Consider the following 18,512-nt stretch of genomic DNA (forward strand, 5'->3'; position numbering starts at 1 on the left):
TCAGCATTATCCCATACTGTCTTATCTTTAGTGTTCCACAGAATAGGTCTGAAGATAAATCAATGGTATTACATCTGTATGTAGAGCTATTACCGGTCATCTCCGTACAGCATTCAAACAAACTTTTGAACAAAGCGACTTTGGATCTATGGTGGTCCGAAGATCGCTTCGCTCAACACTATTGACCATGTTTGACCCAGTTTTAATGGTTCTTCTTAGAAATCTTGTATGATTGCTGCTTTATTAATCTGTTTTATGGTTTATTGTGTCATGCAATATTCATACATCAAACTACCACAGGGCAGTGTTTTAGGTCCATTGTTATTCACTCTGTGGACCCACGATTGTTGTGCACTGTATTACTTTTTGGTATGGAGGCTGTACCAGTGTGCAAAAAAGACATTGCAAAAAGTGATAAAGGTCGCTGAGAAGATTATTGGGGCTTCTTTGCCTGCTGAAAGACGGGTGGCTCATAAAGCGAGAAGCAATATTGCGGTCAAGAAGAAGGTATAGGAGCTTGCAATGTACCACAAATCAGTATATACATAGGGCCAGATTTATCATTAGCTCAAGTCAAAATAATAAAGTGAAAAAGTTGCTAAAACTGCGCAAAAATGTGCAACTTTTAATGGTTCTGTGCTATGCTCGCCATTTTTTTGAAAGTGGGCGTGTTTTCTTATGTAAATGAATCTCTAGACAGATTTACTATTGCGACAATTTAAAAAAGTCTGAAAAAATTGCGCAATTTCACTCCAGTGAGAACCATGCTTATCTTATGCGACTTTTTAATAGAACATGCGACTTTTTCGTAAAGACGTGCGACTTTTGTAAAGCCAGTTACTGAAGGATAAACTTCTATCATTAAACCACATTTATCACAGTATTAAAGGACCATTAATACATCTGACTTAGCCAAAAGTGACTTTGGACATATGTAAAAGTGGAGTAAGATGTAAGTGTAATGATAAATCTGCCCCATAGTTTTTATCAGTCATCAATAATTTAATAATGAGAGGAATTGGTAGGGCCTTTAATATTTTACATTTCTATATGTATTGTTTTTAGGGTGCTATCTCTTTTCACTTGAATTGTATGCCCATAGTTTTGTTTCCTGTGCTTCTTGTACAGTGAAATGACACTAATATGTTCCTTATCTCTGGTCTTTTCCTGAGCAGAGGCCTCAGACATTTCCTATAATACTCCTTGGTGGCTCATGACAACCTTGCATCGCACAATGAAATACAGTGTGATAACTAGTGTTGAGCGGCATGTCCCATATTCGAATTCGCGAAATTTCGCGAATATTCGAAAGAATATTCGTAAAATATTCGCGAATATTCGAATTCGTTATTATTTCGCATATGCGATAATTCGAATTTTCGCATCGCATAATACATATTATGAGATGCAAAATTCGCATGTGCGCTAATGAAATCGCCTTACGAAGATTCGCAACTCAATTCAATCACTAATGTAAGAATGCAAAGCCCTTTGCCTCTGTTCTGGGACAAGTGCCGATATTCGCCTGTGCGCTAATAAAATCGCCTTACAAAGATTCGCGCCTCAATCACTTTCTAGGCACTGTGAGTAAGAGCTGAGCTTTTGGACTTTTGGGAATCAATCGAGATACAGAGGGGGGTGATGACTGTAGTTGACAGAGTACAAATCAATGTAATCTGTAAGGTGGAAACTAAAATAAAAAATATGAATATTCGTAAATCGAATTTTACGAAGTTCTACGTATTCGCGAATATGGTGCTATACTATATGAATGCACAAGCCTTTGCCTCTCTGTTCTGGGGACAAGTGTAGATATTCGCATTTGCGTTAATAAAATCGCCTCACGAAGATTCGCAGCTCAATTCAATCACTAATGTAAGAATGCAAAGCCCTTTGCCTCTGTTCTGGGACAAGTGTAGATATTCGCATGTGCGCTAATAAAATCGCCTTACGAAGATTCGCAACTCAATTCACTAATGTATGAATGCAAAGCCCTTTGCCTCTGTTCTGGGACGTGCCGATATTCGCATGTGCGCTAATAAAATCGCCTTACGAAGATTCGCGCCTCAATCACTTTCTAGGCAATGTGAGTAAGATCTGAGCTGTTGGACCTTTGGGAAACAATCAATTATATGTGTACTGTAATTTTGTGAAAAAAAAACAAAACAAAAAAAAAACGAATATTCGTTTTTACGAATATATAGCACTATATTCGAAATATTCGCGAAATCGCGAAGTTGCGATATTCGCGAAAAAAATTCGCTTTTCGAATATTCGCGCTCAACACTAGTGATAACTAAGAAATTGTCAGTGGCCTTTCCTATGCTCACGGCCAGGTGGCTCATGACAGAATTGCTCCATCAAGGGTTGTCAAGGCTTGGGTTGCAGCTTTTAGATACAGATATTGATCTCAGTAAGGCCTAATTCACATGTCAGTGTTTGATCAGTGATTTCCATCAGTGATTTTGAGCCCAAACCAGGTGCGGCTCTAAACACAGAACAGGTGCAGATCTTTCCATTATACCTGATGTCTGTGGAGGCTCCAGTCCTAGTTTTGACTCACAATCACTGATGGGACTCACTGACCAAAACACTGAGGTGTGAATGAGGCTTAAGTTGAACCAAGAGGAGAATGTTCAGATTAATTTTTAATATGAAATTACTGTATACTGTATTTGCCATACGGAAAAACGGAACGGAACAACGGAACGGAAACGGAACCACAACGGAAGCAAAAAACGGAACAACGGATCCGTGAAAAACGGAACGCAAAACACTGAATGCAACATACTGTAGTGTGAAAGAGGCCTAAACCTAAGTAATGATTTCCAGCTTTGCACCATCTACAGTCTTTAAATTATTTTCCTCCCTGTTAGTCTATTGAGCAAGAGGTTGCTAGTCTACAAGAATGTTGTACTTAGGCCTCATGCACACGACAGTTTTTTTTCACGGCCCGCAAAAACGGGGTCCGTGGGTCCGTGATCCGTGACCGTTTTTTCGTCCGTGGGTCTTCCTTGATTTTTGGAGGATCCACGGACATGAAAAAAATGTCGTTTTGGTGTCCGCCTGGCCGTGCGGAGCCAAACGGATCCGTCCTGAATTACAATGCAAGTCAATGGGGACGGATCCGTTTGATGTTGACACAATATGGTGCCATTTCAAACGGATCCGTCCCCATTGACTTTCAATGTAAAGTCTGGAGTTCTTTTATACCATCGGATTGGAGTTTTCTCCAATCCGATGGTATATTTTAACTTGAAGCGTCCCCATCACCATGGGAACGCCTCTATGTTAGAATATACTGTCGGATATGAGCTACTTCGTGAACCTCAAATCCGACAGTATATTCTAACACAGAGGCGTTCCCATGGTGATGGGGACGCTTCAGGTTAGAATACACTACAAACTTTGTACAAGACTGCCCCCTGCTGCCTGGCAGCACCCGATCTCTTACTGGGGGATATGATAGCACAATTAACCCCTTTAAGTGCGGCACCTAAAGGGGTTAATTGTACTATCATATTCCCCTGTAAGAGATAAGGGCTGCCAGGCAGCAGGGGGCAGCCCCCCCCCTCCCCAGTTTGAATATCGTTGGTGGCACAGTGTGCCCCCCCCCTCCCTCCCTCTATTGTATTAAATCGTTGGTGGCACAGTGTGCCAACCACCATCGGCCCCCCTCCCTCCCTCTATTGTATTAAATCGTTGGTGGCACAGTGTGCCAACCACCATCGCCCCCCTCCCTCCCTCTATAGCAGTAACATTGGTGGCAGTGCGCGGTCTCAACAGTAGAAGATTCATACTTACCTGCTTCTTGCTGCTGCGACGTCTGTGTCCGGCTGGGAGCTCCTCCTACTGGTAAGTGAAAGGTCTGTGCGGCGCATTGCTAAAGAACTGTCACTTACCAGTAGGAGGAGCTCCCGGCCGGACACAGACATCGCAGCAGCAAGAAGCAGGTAAGTATGAATCTTCTACTGTTGAGACCGCACACTGCCACCAATGTTACTGCTATAGAGGGGGGGGGGGGCGATGGTGGTTGGCACACTGTGCCACCAACGATTTAATACAATAGAGTGAGGGAGGGGGGCCGATGGTGGTTGGCACACTGTGCCACCAACGATTTAATACAATAGAGGGAGGGAGGGGGGGCACACTGTGCCACCAACGATATTCAAACTGGGGAGGGGGGGGGGGGGGCTGCCCCCTGCTGCCTGGCAGCCCTGATCTCTTACAGGGGGATATGATGCCGCACCTGAAGGGGTTAATTGTGCTATCATATCCCCCTGTAAGAGATCGGGTGCTGCCAGGCAGCAGGGGGCAGTCTTGTACCAAGTTTGCAGTGTATTCTAACTAGAAGCGTCCCCATCACCATGGGAACGCCTCTGTGTTAGAATATACTGTCGGAAATGAGTTTTCACGGAGTGAAAACTTAGATCAGAAAATGCTTTTATGCAGACGGATCTTCGGATCCGTCTGTATGAAAGCAACCTACGGCCACGGATCACGGACACGGATGCCAATCTTGTGTGCATCCGTGTTCTTTCACGGACCCATTGACTTGAATGGGTCCGTGAACCGTTGTCCGTCAAAAAATAGGACAGGTCTTATTTTTTTGACGGACAGGATACACGGATCACGGCCTCGGCTGCAAAACGGTGCATTTTCCGATTTTTCCACGGACCCATTGAAAGTCAATGGGTCCGCGAAAAAAAACGGAAAACGGCACAACGGCCACGGATGCACACAACGGTCGTGTGCATGAGGCCTTAGAGTGATTATGTAGTGATGTAGGCCACCCTGATGTTCTGAACAAGCAATTAATGTGGCACCAGCCAGTAGGTGACACAGTTGCATGTCCTAGATCCGGATCTACCATTTTCATATTGAGGTTCTATGCATTTATGATTCCACTAACTGTTTTGTAGTGGGTTTTCTTTTACTATTGATCAGATTATTATTTTAATTTGTTATTATTAAGGGAAGGGTAATATATTTCTTTCATGACAAAAATTTACATTTCATAAAAATGATTTTTCAGTCAATCAGCTTTGCTTTACTTTGCTGATTGGTAAATTCGTTAAAAATATTTGTCAGTGATTTGCTCCTCTGTCATCTCAATACAAAGCTAAATGAAAAGTATGTTCAGAGAAAATGTGTGGTTATATGCTGCCCCCTTGTGGCTGTGCCTGAGTTTTGCAGATACAGTATTATTTGCTTGAAGAATAGTTATTGCCTATTACAATAGGATTTGCCTTTTGTTATATCGAGCTAAAATATTATATCAACTACAAAGAAACCACAGGAATGTAAAGTCATGCCTCTTTATTCACCAGTATGTTTGCGAACCAACTATTTCTTGTTTTTAATGGGATCTGGTTCCATTTTTAAGACAAAATCAGCCCTGAAGTATAAACCCAGAGGGATTTATAGTCATTTGCTGTCAGATTTGGGGAGTAATAAGCATAACTTCTGAATAGGAAATTACATGGCTATATTTATAAGGGAGAGTTCACATCTCCACTTAATTTTCTGTTCTTCTGAACCACCAGAACAGACAATAGAACAACACTCCTGTAAAAAAAAATGGATCCGGTAGAAAAACAGATACAGTAAAAAAAAAAGTACTACATGCAGTACCTTTTTCCGTTTAAAAAACGGATCTCAGATGGAAATGTCAGAACGGATGCCAAATGTACACAAGTGATGCACAGGATCCGTTTTTTTTTTTTTTTTTACAGGATCCATTTTTCTATAGGTTCCTGTTGTTTTTTTCTGTTCTTCTGATGGATTTGTTCTTCATTTTTATCTCTCTGCATTTCAACAGACATAACTTTTACTTTCATTTTTTCATTGATGTGGTTGTCCTGTGTAGGAAAAATTGTATTATTTTTTGTCATTCATTGAGGATACATATAAATGAAGTCCTAATTTATGTGGTTTCTTTTTTGCTGTGAAAATATAAAATTGTAATTTTTTGCTAAAGCTTTTGTGTTGTCCATGTTCCGAACTAAAAAATAATAAATACAATTCTCAGGTTATAACGGTAGCGTAGATACCTAACATGTAGTTTTTTATTTAATCTGTGCACAGTGTAATGTATTGTATACTAAGCATGCTGTTTTGGGGGGTTTGGGGGAGTTTTTCTTTTCTTTTTTAATTACTTTATAACATTTCAGACTTATAATTAATTTCTACTCAAAAATTATTCTCCCAATCATATAAACTTTTTTTTATTTTTTATCACAGAGCTGCCTTTCACTAATCAGTAGTGTTAGGAAAGGAAAATCCCTGCAGAGACACCCCCCACTAACTTCCCACTACTCCTCAATGTACAATGACAAAAAGGGGCACAGCAGCTCCGATCCTGGCTGTTTAACCCCTTAATGCAGTCAATAGGCTAAGAGCACTATAGCAAGAGAGTGAATATCTGATATTTCTGTTACACATATGTTACATGGACATTGTCTGTGTTTTGCAGACCCCAAACTACATATGGTCGTGTAAATCTAATTTCTCCTTCCCATGTGCATAACCGTACATTTATCAGTGTTTATCCTCATTTGCCATTTCTTTGCCCTCAAACATTACCATCTAATGCGCTATCATCTGTGCTATTTTACAGTTTAGCATCCTCTGCAAAAAATGATACTTTACTATGTAATTCCTCTAAAAGATCACTAGTAAATATAATACAAAATAAAAAGGCAGCATTGCTACAAGTCAGTGGGTGCAATTACTACAAGACTCAAGGCCAATGTCCTGCTAGATATATTCCAAAAAGGAGCTAGCACTCCAAATTTTCCAGTGAAGAAAGGCCTCTTGCCCACAAACATAAGGGCTCCGTGCCTGTGCTGTGGACAGCAAAATGCGGTCCGCAATGCATGGGCACCGACAGTGGGGCAGCCACATGCGGATCGCAGACCCATTCATTTGAATGGGATCCGCGATCCGTCCGTTTCACAAAAAGATAGAACTTGTTCTATCTTTTTGTGGAACAGAAGCACGTAACGGAACACCACAGTAGAACTCCGTAGTGCTTCCATGGGGTTCCGTTCCATGCGACTGTTCCGTACCGCATCTCCAGATTTGCGGACCCATTCAAGTGGCTGGTGACCTGTGTATTGCGGAACCGCTGTATGCGGCCCGCAGCACAGGCACGGAGCCCTTACGTTCGTGGGCAAGAGGCCAAAGGTTGTGGTTCCCTTGAAGAGGACCTGTCACCACTCCTGACATACCAGCTTTATGTATTCCCCATGTAATAACAATTCTGGAACATCTATTCTTATGGCTGTATGTTGTGCCATTCCTGTATTATTTCTACTAGAAGTTCTAAATGAATTGGTAGCAATCTGCAGTAAGGGTACAGAGGGGTGGTAACCAATTTGCACAGTCTGACAATGGCAGCACTGGTTGGATAGAGTCAGAGTGTGCAGGGACACCCCCTAACTGGTTACCACCCCTCTGTACCCTTACTGCAGACTGCTAGCAATTCATTCAGAACTTCTAGCAGGAGTAATAAAGGAATGGCACAACATAGAGCCATAAGAATAGATGCTCCAGAATTGTTATTACACGGGGAATGCATGTAGCTATTAAAACAGACATGTCAGGAGTGGTGACAGGTCCTCTTTAATTCAACCTTGCATTGTTTTAGCCCTTTACAGTGGAGCCCCGAGAAAGAGCCTGATAGCGTTATTAATATACAGTATATGGTAAGCACATTTCTATACATGTCAGCTGCAAGTGTCCAAAATCAGTTCCCTTCTGTGCAAGCCGACACATTTTGGGATCTTTATCCTGTCTACAAGGTCTGTACATAATAAGGTGTACAAATAAAATTGCAGGATATCACAATAGCATTGCATACTGTATATTCAGTATGTGGTAAGTTCTTGCTGACATTGTTACCTATGTATTATCATTAGAGATGGCCTCATGCACACGACCGTTGTGTGCATCCGTGGCCGTTGTGCCGTTTTCCGTTTTTTTTCACGGACCCATTGACTTTCAATGGGTCCGTGGAAAAATCGGAAAATGCACCGTTTGGCAGCCGCATCCGTGAGCCGTGTTTCCTGGCCGTGAAAAAAATATGACCTGTCCTATTTTTTTCACGGCCAACGGTTCACGGGCCCATTCAAGTCAATGGGTCCGTGAAAGAACACGGATGCACACAAGATTGGCATCCGTGTCCGTGATCCGTGGCCGTAGGTTTTAGTTTCATACAGACGGATCCGAAGATCCGTCTGCATAAAAGCTTTTTCTGATCTAAGTTTTCACTTCGTGAAAACTCATTTCCGACAGTATATTCTAACACAGAAGCGTTCCCATGGTGATGGGGACGCTTCTAGTTAGAATACACTGCAAACTTTGTACAAGACTGCCCCCTGCTGCCTGGCAGCACCCGATCTCTTACAGGGGGATATGATAGTACAATTAACCCCATCATATCCCCCTGTAAGAGATCAGGGCTGCCAGGCAGCAGGGGGCAGACCCCCCCCCCCCTCCCCAGTTTGAATATCATTGTGCGGCCCCCCCCCCCCTGTTGTTAACTCGTTGGTGGCCAGTGTGCGCACCCCCCTCCCTCCCTCCCTCTATTGTTTTAATACATTGGGGCCAGTGTGCGCGCCCACCCAACCCCCCCTCCCTCTATTGTTTTAATACATTGGGGCCAGTGTGCGCACCCCCCCCAACCCCCCCCCCCCTCCCTCCCTCTATTGTAATCATCATCGGTGGCAGCGGAGTAGAAGATTTTCATACTTACCTGGCTGCTGGCTGCTGCGATGTCTGCGTCCGGCCGGGAGCTCCTCCTACTGGTAAGTGACAGCAATGCGCCGCACAGACCTGTCACTTACCAGTAGGAGGAGCTCCCGGCCGGACACAGAGATCGCAGCAGCCAGCAGCCAGGTAAAGTATGAAAATCTTCTACTCCGCTGCCACCGATGATGATTACAATAGAGGGAGGGAGGGGGGGGGGGGTTGGGGGGGTGCGCACACTGGCCCCAATGTATTAAAACAATAGAGGGAGGGAGGGGGGGTTGGGGGGGCCCGCGCACACTGGCCCCAATGTATTAAAACAATAGAGGGAGGGAGGGGGGGTTGGGGGGGCGCGCGCACACTGGCCCCAATGTATTAAAACAATAGAGGGAGGGAGGGGGGTGCGCACACTGGCCACCAACGAGTTAACAACAGGGGAGGGGGGGCCCACTGGCCACCAATGAGTTAAAAACAGGGGGGGGGGGGTCTGCCCCCTGCTGCCTGGCAGCACCTGCCAGGCAGCAGGGGACAGTCATGTACACAGTTTTTTTGTATATTCTAACCTGAAGCGTCTCCATCACCATGGGAACGCCTCTGTGTTAGAATATACTGTCGGAAATGAGTTTCACGATGTAGCTCATATCCGACAGTATATTCTAACATAGAGGCGTTCCCATGGTGATGGGGACGCTACAAGTTAAAATATACCATCGGATTGGAGAAAACTCCAATCCGATGGTATAACAGAACTCCAGACTTTACATTGAAAGTCAATGGGGACGGATCCGTTTGAAATGGCACCATATTGTGTCAACATCAAACGGATCCGTCCCCATTGACTTGCATTGTAATTCAGGACGGATCCGTTTGGCTCCGCACGGCCAGGCGGACACCAAAATGACTTTTTTTTCATGTCCGTGGATCCTCCAAAAATCAAGGAAGACCCACGGACGGAAAAACGGTCACGGATCACGGACCAACGGAACCCCGTTTTGCGGACCGTGAAAAAAAACGTCCGTGTGCATGAGGCCATGAGTGAAGTTTTGAAAAATTAGATTCAGCAGCTTTGCTGAAGTTTGACAAGAAATCCGATTTGTTACAAATGAATTAAGCTACTTTCACAATCACGTTTGGTGCGGATCCGTCATGGATCTGCACAAATGCATCTGTTCAGATAATACAACCGCATGCTTCCGTTCAGAATGGATCCGTTTGTATTATCTTTAACATAGCCAAGACGGATCCATCTTGAACACCGGTAAAAGTCAATGAGGGACAGATGCGTTTTCTATTGTGCTATTATGTGTCAGTGAAAAAGTATTCGTCCCCATTGACTTACATTGTGTGTCAGGACGGATCCGTTTGGCTCAGTTTCATCAGCAGCAAGCAGCGTTTTGGTGTCCGCCTCCAAAGCGGAATGGAGGCAGAACGGAGCCAAACTGAGCCATACTGATGCAATCTGAGCGGATCCTTATCCATTCAGAATGCATTAAGGGCAAAACTGATCTGTTTTAGACTGCTTGTGAGATCCCTGAATGGATCTCACAAACAGAAACCAAAACGCCAGTGTGAAAGTTGCCTTAGTCACAAATCGCTATGCAAAAAAACCCATTCATCAAATTGATTAATGGGGCCATTTGTTAACGGCTGTTTAGACAGAAGTGCACCCGTCTAATGGCCGTTAAAAACCATAATACCCTAGTGCAATATGGTATTTTGGGTAAGAGAAGAGGCAATCCGTTCCCCTCTTGATTGAAAAAGACCTGACAAAGGACTTGTCCTAAGCATTGTGACATCAACGTGTGCTCATGGCGTGATCACATAGTGACGTCTAGAGATGAGCGCATCAAAGTGGAATTTGATCGGAATTTCCGGATAAATTTGATTTGCCGTAAAGCCGAATTTCCTCGTGCTTCATGGTAGCAAATAGATTTCACCTGAAATAGTGTAAAAAAATTAATAAAAAAATCATACTTACCTCCTCCATTTGCTTGCAATGGGCCGGGGGCCACCATCTTGATTGAAGATCTTGGTCGAAAATTCCATGCACCGTTATATATGACGTCATCATGCCAGTCAGCGTGATGACATGCATAATCTCAGGTTGAGCGAGATTTCGCACCAGATCTTTAAGCAAGATGGCGGCGGCCCACCCTGCTCAAGAAAATGGAGGCAGTAAGTTTGATGACATTTTTTTAAATGTTAATTTTACACTTTTTTACATGTATGAATGCGGCATCTGAAGGATACAATGATGGGGGCGGTATTATTGCCATTACTTACAAAAAATGCGATTCGTGACTAATAATAATTCAGCACAAAGCAAATTTTTAAAAAAAATTTGGTGAAGCAGCCGAATCGAATTTTCTAAAACTTTGCTCATCTCTAGTGGATGAGGAGAGTATTTTAGTAAAAATTATTTGTTACCACAAAAGGTGAGGAAATGTGGCTTCTTTTAGAATCAAATTTTTCCCAAAATTCAGACCGAATTCCATTTCAGATGCTTCGCTTCACTCAACACAAATTATAATGTAGCCTTTAACTGTATGCCTTTTATCAATTATCGTATAACTTGATTTATTTTTAACTAGATTTAAAGTCATGCAAGAAGCCAGACAGAAGGGTAGAAGCAGAACTGCTGGGTGACTGGGAAGATGAGTCATATCCTGAAAATACTGAAGCAGTTTTCCAATGCCGACCTGGATATACTCGCCTTGGATCGATTAAGATGATTTGTAAATCAGGAAAATGGCAAACGTATACAAAGGGTCAATGCAAACGTAAGTATTCCTGTCCAACGCAGCTATATTATATTAGATTCATACTGAAATTGTATAGAAGTTAAACTCAAATGTATATATCTTTTTTTGAATTTCTGTGGGACAATTTACGGTAATTAAAAAAAAACTTAAGCAGCATCTGTCAGCAGATTTCTACCTATGAAACTGGCTGACCTGTTGCATATGCACTTGGAAGCTAAAGACATCTGTTTTGGTCCCATATTCCTATGTGCCTGCAAATGAGTCTCGAGGAGCATTGGGGGTGTTGCCATTACACCTAGAGAGAGACTCTGTAATTGCCACACCCTTAAGGGTCTATTCACACGTCCGTTTCTTTCCTGATCTGTTCCGTTTTTTGCGGAACAGATCTGGACCAGATCTGGACCCATTCATTTTCAATGGGTCCTGAAAAAAAATCAGACATTGTGCTGTCCGATTTTTTTCAGGACCCATTGAAAATGAATGGGTCCAGATCTGGTCCAGATCTGTTCCGCAAAAAACGGAACAGATCAGGAAAGAAACAACGGACGTGTGAATGGACCCTTACACTTTGACAGGGCCAGATGTGATGATGTTGACACTACCTGGTCCTGTCAAATTGCAGAGGGTGCTGCAGTTGCAGAGAGAGCAGAGCCTCTAGGTATAAGGCCTCTTGCATACGACCGTATGTATTTTGCGGTCCACAAAAAACGGATCCGCAAACAATAAGGTTGACATCCTTGTGCATTCCTTATTTTGCGGAACGGAACAGCTGGGCCCTAATAGAACAGTACTATCCTTGCCTGTGATGCATACAATAATAGGACAAGTTCTATTTTTTTGCAGAATGGAAATACGGAAACGGAATGCACACAGAGTACCTTCCGTTTTTTTTGCGGACCCATTGAAATGAATGGTTCTGTATACGGTCCGCAAAAAAACCCGGAATGGACACGGAAAGAAAGTATGTTCGTGGGCAACAGGCCTAAAGCGTTAACATATTTGTAAAAATCAGTTTGAAATAACTTGAGCTGTCTAGTTTTTAAAGTGGGGTCATTTATGGCTGGTTCCTACTACAAAGCCCGAGAAAGTGACTTCAAAACTCAATTAATACTTGAGGAAATTTCCTTAAAAATGTGAAAACTTGCTTAAAAAAATCAAAGCCTTCTAACACCCTCAGGGCTTCTTCACACGAACGTAAGGGCTCCGTGCCCATGCTGTGGGCCACATACGGTGGTTCCGCAATGCACGGGTCACCAGCCGTGTACATTGCGCATCACGGATGCGGGCCCATTCACTTGAATGGGTCTGAAAATCCGAAGGTGCGGAACGGAACCCCACGGAAGCACTACGGAGTGCTTCTGTGGTATTCCGTTCCGTGCTTCCGTTCCGCCAAAAGATATATTTTTTTGCGGAACGGATGGATTGCGAACCCCATTCAAGTGAATGGGTCTGCGATCCACATGAGGCTGCCCCACAGTCAGTGCCCATGCATTGCCCACAGCACGGGCACAGAGCCCTTACGTTCGTGTGAACAAGCCCTTAAAAAATAAAATGACATTCACAAAACGATGCAAACATAAAGTAGACATATGGTGAATGTTAATTAATTACTATTTTAATAGGTATTACTATCTGTCTTAAAAGCAGAGAAATTCTAATTTAGAAAATAGCAATTTTTTCCACATTTTTCATAAATTTGGGATTTTTTTTATAAATAAAGATAAGACATATCAACTACAATTTACCTTTACATTGTGTCTCAAGAAAACAATCTCAGAAACACTTGGATAAGTAAAAACATTCCTAAGTTATTACCACATAAAGTGACATGAGGTGAAAAAATGGCAGGGTCCTGGGGGGGTTAAATATAAAAGTAAATAAACAATAATTATATTAATGTCTGAACTGTTAAAATCCCAAAAATCTTTTTTCCTGCACAATGTATGAATTGCTTTTTGTGTATGTCTTTATCCCTGCAAAAAATAAATAAAAAAATTATCTAAAAGGCAAACATACTTTAAAATGATACCAATAAAAACTACAGTCCAATAAAAACTACAGTCCCCCACCCCCCAAAATAGCACTCAAATAACTTTATACTGTAGATCCAAATATAAAAAAAGTTATGGAATTTTGTAAAAGTAGCAAGATTTAATAAAAAAAACTATCCAAAATGTGGTAATGCAGTAATCGTACTGATACAGAATAAGGGCTGTTTCACGCGAGCGAGTCCATTGTGGGAATCTTGCTCCGTGTGTGAGTGCGATCCTCCGCTCTGGACTTGCAGGAGCGCACGGCATTATCATGATTTATAATGCTATGTGTCTCTGCATGGGCTTTTTTTCCACAGAATCATAGTGACATAAAGCTGTCAGTATGATTCTGTAGAAATAAGGTCAAGCAGAGACACATAGCATTATAAATCATGATAATGCCGTGCGCTCCTGCAAGTCCAGAGCGGAGGATCGCACTCACACACGGAACGCGATTCCGGCAAAGGACTCTCTGGTGTGAAACAGCCCGAAGGCTGTCATGTCACTTTAAAGGGACACTGACAGGCCTTCTGAGCATAATTAGCTCTTTATATGCCCCCCTAGGTCTTATAATAAGTTTCCAATTCATATAAGTATTATCCCTGTGCGCATTGTAAAACGTGAAAAATTATCTTTATAATCACCTGTCCTTTCTGCCCAAGGGGCGTTCTTTGTGCTGCATTTGTGCCCAGCCGCGTCCCGACTGCCGGATCCTTAGACACGCCCATCTCATTAGAATTCACTTTGCTGGGCGGTATTTTCCTGTCCCTGACATTCGGAGATCCCGCGCCTGCCCAATACGAAGTTACGGTCATCGGCCTCAATAGGGGACGCAGGCGCAATGTGATCCCGGCGAGCGAGGGTGCGCGGGCTGGGCACAAATGCGGCACAAAGAACGCCCCTTGGGCAGAAAGGACAGGTGATTATAAAGATTATTTTTCACGTTTTACAATGCGCACAGGGATAATACTGATATAAATTGGAAACTTATTATAAGACCTAGGGGGGCATATAAAGATCTAATTATGCTCAGAAGGCCTGTCAGTGTCCCTTTAAGTACATAGTGAGCAGCATAATACAGTGACCTAGTCTAATTGCTGCACGAGTCTCTCCTGCAAGGGAGAGGGGGGTTCAGCACTCGCATAAGCACCGCCCTTCTGCTCTAACGACCCCATTTGGCAGAGGCACTAATCAAGGGCATTTAACATGCATCTAAGAGGTTACAGATAGGGATGAGCGAACTCGAACTGTATAGTTCGGGTTCGTACCGAATTTTGGGGTGTCCGTGACACGGACCCGAACCCGGACATTTTCGTAAAAGTCCGGGTTCGGGTTCGGTGTTCGTCGCTTTCTTGGCGCTTTTGTGACGCTTTCTTGGCGCTTTTTGAAAGGCTGCAAAGCAGCCAATCAACAAGCGTCATACTACTTGCCCCAAGAGGCCATCACAGCCATGCCTACTATTGGCATGGCTGTGATTGGCCAGAGCACCATGTGACCCAGCCTCTATTTAAGCTGGAGTCACATAGCGCCGCCCGTCACTCTGCTCTGATTAGCGTAGGGAGAGGTTGCGGCTGCGACAGTAGGGCGAGATTAGGCAGATTAACTCCTCCAAAGGACTTGATTAACTGATCGATCTGCAGCTGTGGATCATTGAGCTGCTGATCCTCAATTGCTCACTGTTTTTAGGCTGCACAGACCGTTTGTCAGTCTCATTTTTCTGGGGTGATCGGCGGCCATTTTGTGTCTTGTGGTGCGCCAGCACAAGCTGCGACCAAGTGCATTTAACCCTCAATGGTGTGGTTGTTTTTTGGCTAAAGCCTACATCAGGGTGAAGCTGTCACACCAAGTGCATTTAACCAGCAATAGTCTGTTCATTTTTTGGCCATATACAAAATCAGGGGCAAGCTGCGCCTGTCACCAAGTGCATTTAACCCTCAATGGTGTGGTTGTTTTTTGGCTAAAGCCTACATCAGGGTGAAGCTGTGACACCAAGTGCATTTAACCAGCAATAGTCTGTTCATTTTTTGGCCATATACAAAATCAGGGGCAAGCTGCGCCTGTCACCAAGTGCATTTAACCCTCAATGGTGTGGTTGTTTTTTGGCTAAAGCCTACATCAGGGTGAAGCTGTCACACCAAGTGCATTTAACCAGCAATAGTCTGTTCATTTTTTGGCCATATACAAAATCAGGGGCAAGCTGCGCCTGTCACCAAGTGCATTTAACCCTCAATGGTGTGGTTGTTTTTTGGCTAAAGCCTACATCAGGGTGAAGCTGTCACACCAAGTGCATTTAACCAGCAATAGTCTGTTTATTTTTTGGCCATATCCCAGTCTAATTCTGTCACTAAATCCATACCGGTCACCCAGCGCCTAAATACTAGGCCTCAAATTTATATCCAGCTAAATCTGTCCCTAGTGCTGTAGCTGGGCGAGTTATTTAGTGTCCGTTCAAGCACATTTCTTGTTCTGGGTTGAAATACAATTCCCAATTTAGCAATTTCATAATTTAGTGGTTCCTGCTATATCAGAGCTATTTGAAATCTATCCCAAAAAGGGTATATAATATTGAAGGTGCACATTGGGTCATTCAGAATAACTTCACACACACCCGCTACTGTGTATTTCCAAGTCTAATTCTGTCACTAAACCCATACCTGTCACCCAGCGCCTAAATACTAGGCCTCAAATTTAAATCCCTCTAAATCTCTCGTTACCGCTGTACTGTTGTTGCTGGGCAAGATATTTAGTGTCCGTCAAAGCACATTTTTTGTTCTGGGTTGAAGTACAATTCCCAATTTAGCAATTTCATAATTTAGTGGTTCCTGCTATATCAGAGCTATTTGGAATCTATCCCTAAAAGGGTATATAATATTGAAGGTGCACATTGGGTCATTCAGAATAACTTCACACACACCCGCTACTGTGTATTTCCAAGTCTAATTCTGTCACTAAACCCATACCTGTCACCCAGCGCCTAAATACTAGGCCTCAAATTTAAATCCCTCTAAATCTCTCGTTACCGCTGTACTGTTGTTGCTGGGCAAGATATTTAGTGTCCGTCAAAGCACATTTTTTGTTCTGGGTTGAAGTACAATTCCCAATTTAGCAATTTCATAATTTAGTGGTTTCTGCTATATCAGAGCTATTTGAAATCTATCCCTAAAAGGGTATATAATATTGAAGGTGCACATTGGGTCATTCAGAATAACTTCACACACACGCTTCTGTGCATTTCCAAGTCTAATTCTGTCACTAAATCCATACCGGTGACCCAGCGCCTAAATACTAGGCCTCAAATTTAAATCCCTCTAAATCTCTCGTTACCCACCGCTGTACTGTTGTTGCTGGGCAAGATATTTAGTGTCCGTCAAAGCACATTTTTTGTTCTGGGTTGAAGTACAATTCCCAATTTAGCAATTTCATAATTTAGTGGTTTCTGCTATATCAGAGCTATTTGAAATCTATCCCTAAAAGGGTATATAATATTGAAGGTGCACATAGGGTCATTCAGAATAACTTCACACACACGCTTCTGTGCATTTCCAAGTCTAATTCTGTCACTAAATCCATACCGGTGACCCAGCGCCTAAATACTAGGCCTCAAATTTATATCCCGCTAAATCTCTCGTTACCGCTGTACTGTTGTTGCTGGGCAAGATATTTAGTGTCCGTCAAAGCACATTTTTTGTTCTGGGTTGAAGTACAATTCCCAATTTAGCAATTTCATAATTTAGTGGTTCCTGCTATATCAGAGCTATTTGAAATCTATCCCAAAAAGGGTATATAATATTGAAGGTGCACATTGGGTCATTCAGAATAACTTCACACACACCCGCTACTGTGTATTTCCAAGTCTAATTCTGTCACTAAACCCATACCTGTCACCCAGCGCCTAAATACTAGGCCTCAAATTTAAATCCCTCTAAATCTCTCGTTACCGCTGTACTGTTGTTGCTGGGCAAGATATTTAGTGTCCGTCAAAGCACATTTTTTGTTCTGGGTTGAAGTACAATTCCCAATTTAGCAATTTCATAATTTAGTGGTTTCTGCTATATCAGAGCTATTTGAAATCTATCCCTAAAAGGGTATATAATATTGAAGGTGCACATTGGGTCATTCAGAATAACTTCACACACACGCTTCTGTGCATTTCCAAGTCTAATTCTGTCACTAAACCCATACCTGTCACCCAGCGCCTAAATACTAGGCCTCAAATTTAAATCCCTCTAAATCTCTCGTTACCGCTGTACTGTTGTTGCTGGGCAAGATATTTAGTGTCCGTCAAAGCACATTTTTTGTTCTGGGTTGAAGTACAATTCCCAATTTAGCAATTTCATAATTTAGTGGTTTCTGCTATATCAGAGCTATTTGAAATCTATCCCTAAAAGGGTATATAATATTGAAGGTGCACATTGGGTCATTCAGAATAACTTCACACACACGCTTCTGTGCATTTCCAAGTCTAATTCTGTCACTAAATCCATACCGGTGACCCAGCGCCTAAATACTAGGCCTCAAATTTAAATCCCTCTAAATCTCTCGTTACCCACCGCTGTACTGTTGTTGCTGGGCAAGATATTTAGTGTCCGTCAAAGCACATTTTTTGTTCTGGGTTGAAGTACAATTCCCAATTTAGCAATTTCATAATTTAGTGGTTTCTGCTATATCAGAGCTATTTGAAATCTATCCCTAAAAGGGTATATAATATTGAAGGTGCACATTGGGTCATTCAGAATAACTTCACACACACGCTTCTGTGCATTTCCAAGTCTAATTCTGTCACTAAACCCATACCTGTCACCCAGCGCCTAAATACTAGGCCTCAAATTTAAATCCCTCTAAATCTCTCGTTACCGCTGTACTGTTGTTGCTGGGCAAGATATTTAGTGTCCGTCAAAGCACATTTTTTGTTCTGGGTTGAAGTACAATTCCCAATTTAGCAATTTCATAATTTAGTGGTTTCTGC

General features: G+C 42.7%; 1 protein-coding gene across 1 annotated transcript in view; it reads left to right on the top strand.

Moving 5' to 3' along the window:
- LOC122922773 (complement factor H-like) overlaps window positions 1-18,512 on the top strand; it is a 243,167-nt gene that overhangs the window by 17,936 nt on the left and 206,719 nt on the right. The window contains exon 2 of the mRNA XM_044273498.1: window positions 11,343-11,531. Coding sequence (XP_044129433.1) covers window positions 11,343-11,531 — 189 coding nt within the window. The remainder of the gene's footprint in view (window positions 1-11,342; window positions 11,532-18,512) is intronic.

The sequence above is a fragment of the Bufo gargarizans genome, unplaced genomic scaffold, assembly GCF_014858855.1.
Source record: "Bufo gargarizans isolate SCDJY-AF-19 unplaced genomic scaffold, ASM1485885v1 fragScaff_scaffold_697_pilon:::fragment_2:::debris, whole genome shotgun sequence".
Classification (NCBI taxonomy): Eukaryota; Metazoa; Chordata; class Amphibia; order Anura; family Bufonidae; genus Bufo; species Bufo gargarizans.